This window comes from Anthonomus grandis, chromosome 4, assembly GCF_022605725.1.
Source record: "Anthonomus grandis grandis chromosome 4, icAntGran1.3, whole genome shotgun sequence".
Taxonomy (NCBI): domain Eukaryota; kingdom Metazoa; phylum Arthropoda; class Insecta; order Coleoptera; family Curculionidae; genus Anthonomus; species Anthonomus grandis.
The window spans coordinates 14,425,279-14,440,471 of NC_065549.1; the positions used below are offsets into that span (position 1 = coordinate 14,425,279).

At 31.7% G+C, this 15,193-nt stretch overlaps 1 protein-coding gene across 8 annotated transcripts in view; it reads left to right on the forward strand.

The window, feature by feature from the left end:
* The window catches only part of LOC126734933 (titin), a 117,393-nt gene extending 105,762 nt beyond the window's left edge, over window positions 1–11,631 (forward strand). For 5 of the 8 annotated variants that reach the window (XM_050438772.1, XM_050438773.1, XM_050438770.1 and 2 more), the window contains 2 exons: window positions 6,551–6,784; window positions 10,751–11,629. In XM_050438772.1, coding sequence (XP_050294729.1) covers window positions 6,551–6,784; window positions 10,751–11,075 — 559 coding nt within the window. In that variant the 3' untranslated portion in view covers window positions 11,076–11,629. Of the gene's footprint in view, window positions 1–6,550; window positions 6,785–10,750 lie in introns of all 8 variants that reach the window. The other 3 variants (XM_050438777.1, XM_050438774.1, XM_050438775.1) reach the window with 3 other exon arrangements.
* The last annotated feature ends 3,562 nt before the right edge of the window (window positions 11,632–15,193 follow it).

The window sequence follows — 15,193 nt, forward strand, 5'->3', positions numbered from 1 at the left end:
AATACTACATCATAATTACTAAAAAAATTAATGAAAAACAGTTTGCTAACATATTGAGAACATAAGGCTGGGATAATGTATTACAAAAAGGTGACGTAACACAGGCTACTGACGAATTCTATAAGATAATAACTCAGGTATTTGTCAAAAGTAGTAATATAGGAGTGCATAAAATAAAGGAACAAATTAAACGTAAATCCTGGATGACAAACGGGATAATATTAAGTATTAAGCATAGATACACCCTGAAAAAGAAAATTATTAAATTTTAATGAAACGGACAAAAAAATATACTGTAAAGTGGGGCTACTTTGTGACAATTTTTTAGGGTTTTTGATGAAAAATCATGTAAACTTGCAAATAATATTATTTTAGATATACCAACTTATCGTTTCATATTTGTTCTTTCTTGATTCAAATCAATAACTCGACATGTGAAGTAGAATTTGAGAAAAAAACTAAATAAAGTGTCACAAAGTCACCCCATGGGTCGGGGTTACTTTGTGACAGGGATCATTTTGTTTGATATTTAACGTGAAATACAATTTTGGCACAAAGTAACACCCATGCTCTATTTATATACAAAAAATATATAATATTAAAATTTTAAATAAGGATATTTGATAGATAAAAACACATTAATAATTACAAAATAACTTTTATTTTACATGTCTAAATGCTCTTATGCAAAATATTAACAAAATGTTTATTAATATGTAGGTAACTTTAAACAAAAGAAAACTAAGTAATAAAACTGGTGATAAATAATATATGATACACCTGTGATTACACAACAAAATCGCTTGACTCTGGAATGTCAAATAACGCTCTTCTTCCACGTTGAATTGTGGCATTTATGCCCATAATAATTTCCTCATTTCTATAAAATATCTCGTCTTTCTTTTAAGGCCACTTCCACTGCTTTCCAACACGTGCCATCACATTTACTGTCGCTCCTATGCTGTATACGGTCGTAACTTGACCTGGAAAATACTTTCCTTCAAATTTAACAACAACGTACTTTTCCTCTGACATTTCTGCTTTTTGGGCTACAGTTCTTTCTTCAAGTAGCCGTTCATCTTCATTACTGGAAAAATGTTCATCCCATGGACTGTCATCACTTTCCATGTATTTAATTTGGTCCTGATTTTCACTGGAACTATCTGATGTTGATCCATTATCTCGACCGTTTTTTAGACGTTTCTTTTGTTGGATGCCGGAGGGTCCAGGTTGAGGGTCATCGTTGTTTTGCGTATTCTCAGCAGAAATGGGAGCAGATGGGATGTTTAAATCAGTACTACTTATGCTTTTACCTGGTGGAACGTTTGGGCGCTTCCTTCTTTTGATCTGCCTCCCTTTGGTTGCATCAGTCCTTACATTGGTAAGGTATTGAATAAAACTATTAGCCACAACCTCAGTTATTTCGGTATCTGCTGTTACAATACGAGTGCATAAACGGTCCATGACCTCGTTTCGATCTAAAGGATAAATGCCTATCTTTCTAAAACCAAATTTTAGGCTATCAGGTCCTCTTTCTTCTAATTGACTCATCGGCTTTTTTAAAAGGCTTGGAAATTCATCCTTTGGTATGGAAGAGACTCTAATGCCAAAGTTGCTTGCCTTTCACTCGTTTAAAATTTTGCGACATTTTTCCTGTATTGGGCGGAAAAAGGCTACGTCAAGTGGTTGGAGTAGATGCGTTGTATTAGGAGGTAAAGGTATAAAGCGAATATTATTAGGTTCACATGCTTGAATGACCTGCTGATTTAAATGCGAGCTTAGATTATCTCCTATAAGGGCCTTTCTTGCGGCCTTTCGAGAACCCTTCTTGCCGTTTTAATATTGGCAGCATAAGATTTAAAAACCAATCCTCAAAAACTTGGTAGTCAAACCATCCCGAAGCCGTTCTATTATATCGCGCGTTTGCGGGTCCATTTTTAATCCATGTATTTCATAATTTTTGAAATTTATAATTAATATAAAGTGGAGCTAATTGACCCTCGGCATTTCCGCATACCATTAGAGAAGAACAGGCTTAGGAAGAGTTTCTGATTCGCTCAGGGTACTTTGTTCCCCTTTTGGTTATTATTTTTGTCTGGCCTGGGTCGTCAACAAGGTTTGTTTCGTCATAATTCCATTAGGAATTCTTTATCAGTGGCAGCCCTAGCATGTGTAATATTCTGCGCGATTCTCTGTGAAAGCTGCGGTTGTCGCTTCAAAAAGGACTTGCATGACCCAATCAGGTCCTGGCATATTGTTTTTAAAAGGCTTAACTTTTTTGCCTTGACGTTCTATATACGATTTAACTATACATCTTAGATCAAATGTGCTTACGGGAAAACCAAAAGTTGACACAGTGATAATATGGGCGGCAAAGGCATCTTCTTCTTGGTCAGTAAATACTTTTTGTTGTCCAGGCCTGTTTTTGTGCCGTTCTTTAATTTTCAGCCATAAAGTATTTCGATGTATACCATATTTTTCCGCAGCACCGCGTAATGATATTCGTTTATTTTTTATATCATTAAGAGCTTCAGCTAACGTTTCTTGTGTATAGTTTTTGTAGCTGCGGCAGCCAATTTTTTTTTTCTACGCCCTTGGCATTGTATCTAAAAGAAAACAATTTTTTTGGTCTTTGTTTAAGAGGTAAGGGGCTACTTTGTGACATTTTTTTTGTCACAAAGTCGCTCCTCGTTTTGTACTTTTTTCGTAAAAATAGAAAAAACAAATTAAAAAAAAGTATACAATTTTTACAGTAAAGCAAGCAAACATATTATACTTTAATATAAACTTACTTACCTTAGTTAAAAAATCTTTCACGGTTTTTTGCGCTCAATAGAAAGTTTACACACAAATCGAAAAACACCTGTTTGCCTAATTTTCAACTCTGCTCTGGTATGAGGAGCCATGTTTTGCTACCGGCTTTTGTCATATTGACCTAGATGGCGCACCCGGTACACTATTGTTATATGAAATTTAAATCGTTCTATCGTTTTTAGCGACCTGGTAAAAAAAATAATTTTAGTTAAAAGTGGTAATGTCACAAAGTAGCCCTACTTTACGGTACAAAAATTATAGAAACATTCTTCAAAAATTAAAAAAAAATAAAACATGAGTATTTTCCGCAAGTGCCTTAAATAAAGTTAATTAATATGCCTTAAATAAGTAATGCCTTAAATAATGATAAACAAAATTAAAATAAAACAAACCACACCACCTATAACAGAATATGATAATACTTCTTTCTTTGATAATAAAAGTATGGCCAATTATTGTAATGCCTATTTTGTTAAAATTGGTGTTAAAATTTAAAAACCACTTACTGAACAAAAAATAATCACATATAACTTGCTAACTTGCTTTGGTTCTAAAGCCCACAAATGCAAACGAAATAATAAAACACTTAAGTAATTTAAAAGATGATTGCAGATAACTTAAAGAAAATTACACTCATCCATTTAGCTACATACGTTGTTTTCACTTGATTACACTGAAAACAATCCCTGTAGTTAACGAAAACAACCCCTCCAGCTATCGAAAAGAACCCCATGGAAAACCACCAATCAAGTTTTCATTGTTGATTGACAAAAACAATGCAAATTCTTGACTCTCTGAAAAATATATCTTACTTGTCATGCATTTAGTAATCCCTAACAACGCCCTTTATTTGAATATTATATCAGTTTGACAAACTCATTTCAAAGATTTTTTTAAGAAAGAAATGTCACGCTTTGGAACAGAAACCATAAAATTAATAATTATTATTAATTTTTTTTGTTTATATAAGAGATTTGTTAATACAAATTTGTTTTAATCATTATAAGTAATTTTCTCCCTAAATTACACTTTTGCATTCAAGCGTATATTCTTTGCAAAACAACTTTCGGACATTTTCATATTTTGTATAATAACCCGAGTCTATTTCGTAAAAATATGAAAATGAACTCATGTTGTTTTTAGAAAAATACGCTTTCATGGAAAATTATCAAAAATTTGTAAGCACTTGTGTAATTACCTCCGAAAAGTCACTTATATCTAACCACACCCTTGTTACATATAAATTTACTTGATTTTTACTACAGGTAAAGTTCCGGAGCAGTTTAAAACATCCATTGTGACTCCAATTTTCAAATCTGACAACAAGGCAAATATAAGTAATTACCTCATTAGTGTTATAAATAATTTTGCAAAGATCTTTGAAAAGCGTGTTAAAGAGAGACTGGTAATTTTTTTTACAATAAACAATATCCTCTCAAAAAAACAATATGAATTTTTGAGGGGTTTTGGATTTCTGATGTGCTGGTTGAACTTGCTAAATAATTTACTAAATATTTGGATAAAAGTGAAAAGTGTATCGCAGACTTTCTGCATTTAGTGAAGGCGTTTGACACGGTGCCCCATGACCAGCTCTTGGATGTACTGTTTCGCTATGGTATTAGGGGCTCTATGTTAGATATCTTTCAGAATTAATTTAGGAATAGGAGTACCACAGGGAACAGTATTGGTAACAATACCTTTTATCATATATATAAACTCTTCAACAGACCTACAAACTGACAATGGATTCCTATCATACGCGGACGACACAGCAGCAATTTTTTCAGCTAATGGAACTATCAAAAATAAAAAATTTGCTAGACAGTTTTAAATTGATGCTTAATGTACAAAAAACCAATTATATAACTTACTCTCCAACCAAAGCTGATCGCCCTTATTTTAATTTGTATGAAAATTTCAATAATATAATTAAGGAGACTCCTTATACTTAATATCTCGGCATTATTGTTGATAAGAACTTGGGACCAGGGGGTCCCAAGTTCCAAAAGATAAAGGATTTTTAACTGAATAACTGTATACTCATGAAGTACTAAGTGTTAGGGCACTAGATGGCTTAGAGGTTTGTTCTTTTACTCATAAGAATGATAACTTAAAAAATAATATAGATCATAGACATAATATGAAACATATTCAAATACCAAAAAGTAAGAAAAATACAGATCTTAGATTTGGCGACTATTTGGCTCCCAAGATCTGATTCCACTAAAAATAAGAAACATCAAAGAAAATAAATTATTTAGAAAAAATTGTACAATGTATGTTGTTATAAAAAGTACTGTTTTGAGCAAGAACTTTTATAAAAGTCACTCTTGTTTTGGCTGATCTGATTTTTATTTAAGTAAACTTACCCGTTAAGTATTATAACCTACCTTTTTACTGTTAAGAATAAAATTCTTGAATATTGTATTGGGTTGTATATTGTATCATTATCCTTAAGGAATATTGTGGATTGTAAGAAATAAATAAATAAATTCTGTTACGTAATAGCGTTTTTGCTTTATACACAATAGGGAACTTTTGATACATAGATAAATTGAAATATTCTAGTAATGATACAAAAGGGCTAAAATTAATCTAGTAATGGAAAGAGAGTGTCGCAGGTTTAGGACTTAAAATAAAACTGATTTTATTTCCGAAAGATTGCTGACGTTTCGTCCTTTATTTAGGCCATCTTCATGGCTGGAAAAAAGTCGTTACAGTTTACAAATAAATAAACAAATAAATTAATAAATTAAAATATTAAATAAACAATACTGTAAAATAGGCAGTCTTATTTTTTTATGTTTACATCAAATTTTAAAGAGTATAATTTATAAAAAATGAGGAGAAAGCATGTATTTCAATCCCGAATATGTACAGTAAAAGATAGTGTTAAGATGTACGTACATCCATATTTCTGTTTAAAAAATCAGCCTATGTTGCGCTGTACATCTAAATTATAAAATTTTAATTTTATAACGTAGATGTAAAGTTTAAAAAGAACACCACTATTCAAGGCACAAAAAAAAAACAGCTCATAAATACATTCATCGGCGACTGCTGTTGAAATCTATCAAACTGTGCACTAGTGATACTAATACTTTTTGTTTTATTGTGTAATAAGAATTATGTCTCTACGTTGGTGGTTTAATGTTATGTTTATAGATGTACAGTAACTGATTATATTGGGCATTAAGGTCTTAGGTATCTGTTTTACAATTCACTGTATCGCTAATATGAATATATAACATTTCAGAGACATTTCGTTAAAAAAAATTACTTCCCTATCCAAGATCTTAAGTTTCGAAAAATCGAAATCATGACCCAATGAAAAATGATGTTCTGCCAAATCCGTATGCTTCTTTATGTCTCTAGTAATGAAATAATTTACTGCCAATAACAAGTAATAAGTGAAAAAAAAACGATGGCGTTTCTACTAACTACACTCGTAAATTGAACGTAGAAATCGCCGAGATATACGGTGTGAAGTGGTGGAGCATTGTCGTTCTCTCTTCAACTTAAAATTCTTTGCCTAAATTTCTGTTACATATTAATCATGCTAGAATATATATACGTTGTTTAACATCCAAGGAAGAATTTGGCCTGGCGTATATCTCCAGGAGCTAAGGGTATTTTTACCTATCTATCTCTGGTTTCGTTTCTGCTTTTCAATATCCTACTTAACTCTATTTAAGTATAATTGGCAATAAACGATAACATTAATTTTAAATATTAGTAGGTTAGCAACAGAAGAGCCGCCCTCCCAAGTCAGCCCCCTTAGAAATGAAATGCTGGAACCTGAGTTAGACGACGAACAACCGCCTCCACGACCACCCCAGCCCAGAGAGGGGCTGTACCTGCCATCACAGCCTCCTGCCAGTTTTTACGCCCTTCGCGCCAAGCAGTACGTTGACGAGAACATTCCAACTGCGCCCAGAAGAAAACGGCATCGGTCAAGACCCCTTTCAAGGTTACTTACTTTTGGATTTTTTTTCTTTAATTCTGTTATAGATTGGAAGTTTAGATTATACAGCGTTCATTCATACATATTTAACTTTTTGGAACACATGGCACTTTTCTAGAGCTAGGTTTTTCATCCTAGATCATGATGATTTAAAATTGAATATAATTTTGGAATTGTTGAAACAAAATAACAAGCTTGTTTCCTTTGTCAGCTTTTAAATAAAAACAATCTTTCTCTATCAGTGGTTTAACAATATTAGAATCTAATGTGTGTTTCGATTTGGTAAGATCTCTTGAGATTTGCAAATCGTTTCTCTAATAAATCCTTTTGAAGACTCTGGAAAGTATTAAATTGCTGATTCAACACTTACTATAATTTCCTTCAGGTTGTTTTTGCAGTTTAAAGGTGGTGCAAAGTTAAGACCCTCATTAAGAACATCAAGTTTTCTCTCATTATAAGACTGAGAGGACTTATTTTCAACGATTTTCTTTGGTTTTTCTTTTTTGTGGTGTATCCTTCGAGGTCACCAACTTTTTTCGTGTTTTATTTAGTGAAGAAAACTTGCTAATGTATTTGTGGTTAATAACCTCAAAAATGTTTCTTTAAAAATTACTCCATGCTTGATACTCTAAATTGGTTTGTCTTAAAAGTGGGTTTTTTAAAAAGTGTGTATGCTTATTACTCTAAAATGCTAGATCTCTAAATTTAGGCATTTTTGCTTAACAAAAACTTTAGCCCTTTTTGGCTAAATCAGATTTACTTTCAAAAGATACTTCAATAAACCTATAAAAGACTGACGTGTTTGCAAGATTTTAAAAACAAAAAAGTCTCGAACGTCAAGTCTTCTCTTAAAGAAAAAATGGACGACTATTTTCAATTTCGTAATGCCAGTCAGCCGAAACTCTTATAAGAAAAACCTTATTTCACTCAAGAATTTGCTGCTGAAAATCTGGTATTTCCAGCAATGTTTGCTTTTTTAACTCACTCCAAGGTTTAAGGCGCAGAGCTTCTAAGTCAAGTGTTGTTCAATAAAAAAGGCAAAGGCTATTTAGATAAAAGAAGAAAGTTCAAGAGTTTTGACCAAAACTTGTAGTTTTTTATTAAATCAGAAATATTGAGGGGTGAGGAAGTACACCCAGGCCGTAAATTTTTTGTAAGTTGCTCGAAAAGACCACCTTGTTCTTCAATATATTTTAGGCACGTTTTTCAACTGCTCGAACTGCCTTAAATATGCAGACATAATAAATATAGAAATAAATATACTTAATATAGACACTCCTAACATCTATTTGAGTTATCTTTTCCCTGCAGTGTTTAAAGTATCGATACTATCGTACATTCACTTGTAAATTTAGTTCTTTAAGTAACTCCACAAGAAGTAATCAAGTAGGGTTAGATCTGGCGAACGGGGAGGCCACTGGATGGGGCCATATGTTGCTATCCACTGATCATTAAAAGTAGTGTACCAATGGTGCACGCTTAATTAATTAAAATCCTGTATATTCTGAGAAACTCTAGATGATATCAGAGCAAAAAACCATAATTAATGTGGGATTGCATTTATGCGACATTGTGTTTAAGATTGTTAAAAACATAACATCTCGAGTCTCCTTATCAATGAGCATGCACTGTTCAAGTTTAATTGGAGTTTTAAAATGTGGTTGTCTCAAGTACTGGCAGAGAATTTAAAGTAGCTATAGTGCTGTTATCATAGCAACTTATTGAGAAGCTGTTCATGTTCAGTGGGGTAGAAAGCCTTTAAGAGATTAAAGCAGAGATTTCCACAGCTTTGTTTCTATCTAGATTTACGAAAATGGCGTGTGAAAAGTAACCATATCCGTCCATTTCCCCGGTAGGAATCCAAACTGGCTTTCTTTCAGAATTGTGCGGTTTGTTAGGAATTACAGAATTCTATTATTTATTGATCTCCCCAAAACTTTCCACACAGGGGACAATAAAGACACAGGTTTGTAGTTTGTCGGCTGATGTCGAACAACTGGTTGAAGAAAGAAAATATAAGGATTGTTAAAGTTTATGCCTATATTGTTTTGCTTTAATTTGTCTGATCATTAAAAATATTTACAAGAACTGTTAGATTTTTCGGAAAAATCATTTTATTACATTTTCTGTTGGTTTAACCACATGGTTCATTTTTAACAAGTTTTTTCATACAGTATATGTATAAAGGCCTTTTACATAAATAGCAATGGTTTTTATTTTCATGTTCACCTAGCAAGGCGAGTTTTTTACTCTGGTTATGTATAGAAGGAAGAAAATATTAAAATTATAAAAAAAGTCGAGACCTAACATAGAAACTTGTATTGATAGGATATGTTAGAGTGTAAGACCGCAATATTAGATAGACCAAGCCAAAAAAAAAGGTATTCGTATTTATTTTTACCTTTCTATTCGCTATAGTGAGTTTTTATTATATTCTCTTTTTCTCGAGTCTCCGATTCGAGATTTCAGTATAAATCCCAATTTGTCGAATGCTGCCCAGCTAAGTCCTATTCTAGATATTTCAGCTTTTTATATTCTTTTATATCATATTTATTTTTCTTCTTTTTATATTTTTTAGTTTTATCTATTTGAATTTTATGTTCTAGAAATATACAGTCTGGTACGTTTTTTAGAATTTTGTTTTCTATTTCTACTATGATGTTTTCAGTGTTCATTATTTTTGTTTTTTTTTTTAGATTCCATATGTTCAAAGACTACCTCCAAATTCCTTCCAAATTTTTCTGCTAAGCTACTTATGATGACTTTATAATCTGCAAAACCTATGTGGCTTAGATATACTCCATCCACGTCCGTGCCCTTGTTTTGCCGGTTTAGATTTTTAAATACGTCTTCTAAGGCTAAAGTAAAACATTTAAGGGAAATTGTATCTCCTTGTTTTATTTCTTTATTATTATTGTTGTATTTTATTTCTTGTTTTTTTATCTATCTTAAAGCATTCTCGCAGACGGTTTAAATATCTAGAATCAACCCTTGCATTACTATATTTTTATTGTATTTGCTTACGTCGTTTCTAACGTTCTTATTTATTTTCCTATTTAGTTCTTTCTACGTCTCTGATTCTCTGTTTGTGGTCTTCGGTAAATTATGTTATTAGTTGTTGGACTAATTTTACTGTTCTTTGTTTTTTGTATAACATGTATTTTTTCTGTTGCTGTCTGTATACTGTTCTTTATGGTCTCAGAATTCGTCCCAGTCCAATCGCTCATCTCCTTTTCGAATACGTTTTGGAAATTCTATTGAGCACTTCTGTTGTGGAGTATTGGTGGTTTTTCGTTATAAGTTTATTTAACTCTAGTTTTGTGTTAAAAGGTTTATTTGCACTGATGAGTCTGTGATCACTACTAGTGTCGAACGTTCATAATGTAATATTTGGCAAATTTCCTTTTTACATGTTATGATGTATCTTCTCTGCGGGTTTTTTGCAGTAATTGATCAGCTTTGCTCCCCGCGTATTTCTGTTTCCTAGACCGTATTTGTCCAAGCATGGTATATCCTGAAGATATATGAAATTTCCTATGACTATAGTGTACGTTTATAAATACCTAGCGATATAAGCAAATATAAGAAAGTTAATACTTAGTACTAAGATGAACTCATCTATAATTTGTGATCGTTTCTAGGATTCACCAAATTTTCGCACATTTTGTTTGCGTCACACCCCATAAGAAAAAACCCAAATGCTAAATTTCAGTAAGGTTATTGGTTCTCTTTAAACAATTTAAAATTTTGTCATTCTATGCCCCTGTTAATGCGTATTTTGAGAATGCACAAAATGAAGCTTATCCCAAAACTTATTTCAACCCTTAAAGTGTGACATCATTTTTATAAAACATCCTGTACAAATACTAATGGAAAGCATATTTTAACACCTGCTTTCTTTCAATGTTAAGGGAGTTTACAAAAGCTAATGAAGCTGATAATTTATATTTGTTATACTAATGTTTTTTTCAGATCACGATCAACTTCGGACGACTCCTCTACGGTCCCTCAGCGCCCCAGCAGACTCCAAAGACGAAGCAGCGAACCTTCGATTGCAGACCTCTCTGGTCGGCTAGTTCAAGCTTGTTGCTTCCGCGTTAACAACACTTTAAAAAGACTGATCTACCATCTTACAGAAAACCTTCTCTGTAATGCTGATGGCAACCAGGATCTCCATGTTGTGATGGTGATACTGCTGGTACTAATAGCAGGTTTAATTTTGTTGGGTTACGGTGAAGATAGGACGGTAGTTCATTTGCACCATTGGGAGTATTTTAATCCTCCGAAGGATTTATAGTGAGGCTGGAATGTTTAGGATATTTCGTTATTTCTCTTGGTCAAATGCTACGAAACTTTTTAGTATTAGGTAGGAAATAATGAAATTGCCTATAAAGGAGGGCATTTTTAATTATCGCATGTTAAATAGAAAAGAGGTTTGCATTATTATTTTTTAACCATCATTAGGTATCATTACTTTTATACTTACTCAAATGTCTTAGTTTATCAGTTTTTTTTGTTAACTCGTTGCGTTGCTGTTGTTTTTATTTAATATTTTTTTGCTCAATTAGATTTTTAAATATAGATGTCTTTAACGTATTATTTTTATAGTGGACAACTTATAATCTAGTAACATATACATATATTTAAATTATTGTATTCATGTCCGCTTGTATTTTAAATCTTGCTTTTGACTTAGTTTTAAATTTAAATCCAAATATCGTACATTATAAATTGCAAATTCTAGTCATCAAACTGTAATTTTTACACCATACTCAAAAATTATGAATGTTTTAAAAAATTTTTTTTCCTGAAATCTAATCAGTTTCAAAATTTACTTATTTATTGCAGCCAATTTTTGCCAAAAAATTTTAATTGTAATTGTAAATGTTATTGTTTAATATATCTTGTTATTAAAAAAATATTATGTTTTATTTTATTTTAAGAATTATTGTTCGCTAGGGGAAAAATTAGGGTTCATCGATGAGTCAAGTTTTAAAAAGTCAAGTTTGGCGGAACATATTTTAAATACTAACTAACCATTTTAGAGCAATATATAATTTAAAATTAGTAAAACCAGTTAATACCAATCGAAAATTAGATGCATCAAAAATTTTAGCAACTCTTAAAAAAACTATTCTTAGTAGGGCCAAAGGCTTAATCCCCAATAGTTAATTAGTTATATCATAGATCTAAATATCTACGCTTGCGTAGCTATTTAGATCTGTGGTTATATGTCTTGTGATTTAAGTTACCTTCACGTTGGCTATTCTTAGATCGTAAATGTACTTAACTGTTAGCATTACTAAGGACATTAGCCCGACTGCCTGGAATAAATTACATATATTAGACATAAAATATCATAGCCCTATAATTTTCTTTTGTAGATTTTAAAGGTTAATTGATGCAAAAGAAACACGACGTAATGACAAACACCATGAAGAATTAACCTAAGACAGTCATTTTCCCCTTTGTAAAATAATATTTTACAATTATTATATCTTCATCATCTTTATTTCGGCGGCATTTCTCAACAACTTGCAAAATTTTTTAAGCCTTTCAGCCTTTCCATAGCTTTCAAAACGACTAACTCGCTAAGAACGAACCTAGTAAAGACGTTGGATAAAAGTGATCCTCTATGTAAATCGGGTATATATTGTCTTAATTTTAAGGATTGCCCTGCTGTTTATGTGGGACAATCAGGAAGGAGAATATCCACAAGGGTACAGGAACACCTAAACCTCGTTAATAAGTTCAGGGACACCAACACCACAGAAACTTAGTCAGCATTTGCTAACCATTTATTATCAACGGGTCATAGTTTTTCCGTCCCTGAAAATGTTTCCATTGTTCACGAGTGCCCTAAGGAGTTGGATCTCTTGGAGAAAATGGAAATCACCAAAGCCAAAAAGAGTCCAATTTTGACATGCGTTAATGATGTTTTCACCTTTGAGCCAGGACTTATCTTTAATAATCTTATCTAACCTCTTGTTTCTGCTCACTATACGCATATATGCATTTGACTCTAATATTCATAAGCAGGGCTGGCCGAGTGGTTAACGGTCTGGTGTTTCACCGAGATCAACTTTAGAGCGTGGGTTCAAATACTACACCTGTCACGTTTTTCCCTTTTTATATTTTTTGTTGAATTTTTGTGCCGTGTTGTTTTTATTACAAAATATGTGGGTATTCTAGACATTTTCGCTAACTATTTGCTTACACATTTACCGATTTCATTTTTTTTGGTACCGTTGAATAGAGAATTTCACGCTCCTTACTATGATGTATCACACGATGGGGGTTCCCATTTGACATATTAAAGTGAGGTTAGCTGAAAGTGAGGAGGTGATGAACAGAACTTCAGTAAATGCATAATTAAACGTTCCCCTGTATATCTAATTTGACGTGTTTTTTTTTTTTAAGAAAGTTAAGAAAGTTATTAAGGGTGGATCGTTTTGAAATGAAAGCACTGTATAGAGAATGTCTTAACTTAAAAAAGTCTGCCAATAAAACACTGGTATCCGTATTGGTTTCATTTTATTTAAAAATATTACAATTTAAGATGCACTAAAAATGTTGCTGTTAAATTAAGTAAAACGGTTCAGCAAAATTTTTTGAAAATAATTCATGTATATAAAAACAAGCTGATCTAAAATGATAATATTAAAAAGGAAATTACATCTATATTAACAGGTTGTATAAGTTTCTTAAGAAGCTACCTGTATTATATTCTTCTGAACTATTTACGAAGCCAAATTTACATACTTATATTACAATAAATACAGAAACATTTTTTGTATATACAAATTAGTAAAAATTAAATCACATTTTTGACATTAAAAATATTTTACTAAACAATATGTCATGCTTTTAATCTTAAAACCTAAAGCCTCTCGTTCAAGGACTTTTTTGGACACTTACATTTAATTTTGCGTCTGTGACTTTTTTTCATAAAAAATATTCAAAATAAGTTTTGTCCAGGTTTGTCGGGTTTAAATAAATAAAAGTCCAGATCTATTTAAATAGGCCGAGGTTTCGCCAAATATAGGATAGGATAGGATTCTACAAAGCGATTATGTAAGGTTTTTATAAAAAACTTTTAAAATCGAAGTAAATTAAAAAACTGTAAATTATTAACATATATAACACCACGCGTGTTTTTACTATTATTATATTATTAAAAATAATTTTCTTCTAACTTAATAATTCCAAGAAAAAGTCTATTATTACTAAAAAGACCTACGTTTCAATAGTTAAAATAAAGGAAACCTCCAGGCAAAGCCCCACAAGTATTCAGTTAGATCAGATTACATGTGTTTCGCCCAACTGGGCATCATCAGACATTTACCTTAACCCTTTTGCGTCGACTTTATTTTGTAAATTAATAGCCTGAAATTACTGTTGGGTCATATATGTCCCACCCAACTTTCAAAAAATACTGATGGTACATTATGCAATGATTTTTATATAGCCCGATGTCCCATCCGCATTCAGCAATGCTTGTCAACAAAATATTTAAGCAGCGCAGTCAATTGTTTTAGAATAGGTAGTAGTACAGTCATATTAACCGACAGCGTGCTGTTGTTTTAAGGCAATAGAACTTTAAATTATTTGCGTTCAATAAAAAACGAACATTGTATTGATTACATTAATTGGAAATCTATTGTTGAGAGCGAATCATTTAATAATGTTAAGTTCTTAAAACAATCCTAGGTAACGGTAATCTGAAAGGTGTGGTGAAGTGGATAATGTTGTTTTAATATCAAATGTATCTTCTCTGGTAGAAGAAGATCTAAAAAAGGAAGTTTCTTATTGTTTTTAAATTGTAAACTTTATTTGAGGATCTAAGGTACATGTAACAAACTTTTCAAGATTTTGCTCATTCCGATTCGATTCGTGCATGTATTTTCTCTAAAATATAATGTTATCTGTAAATCTGCTGTTTATAATCTTATAACACTTCACTTAGGAAGGAAGACAGGCAAGAAAAATTGACATGAAATTTTCCTTATTATAAGTATTAGCTTAATAAAACTACGGAGAAACATTAAATTCTGAGGGACGATAACAGAAAATACATGGATGTTATTCTTCAGACATAGATATCACAAATTATTTCTCTTAGGACGTGCAATGTATTAATGAACCGGATGAAATCATTAATCAATAAGTCGTTATCTCCGCATTTCTGTATGTTTGATTTTTTTAGTTTTTTATTAGTGGGGTATTTAAAATATTAATAATTGTAAGTATATTCTATCTAAAATGTTGAAGTACGCCGGTACTATATAATAGTTATGTTATTGTTTTTTTCAATAAAAATAAATTCAGAGATTATTATTTTTTGTAGTTAGTTTATCGGTTTAAAACGGTCGTATACTCAAAATTAAAGTATATTCATTATCTTGTTGCATCAAG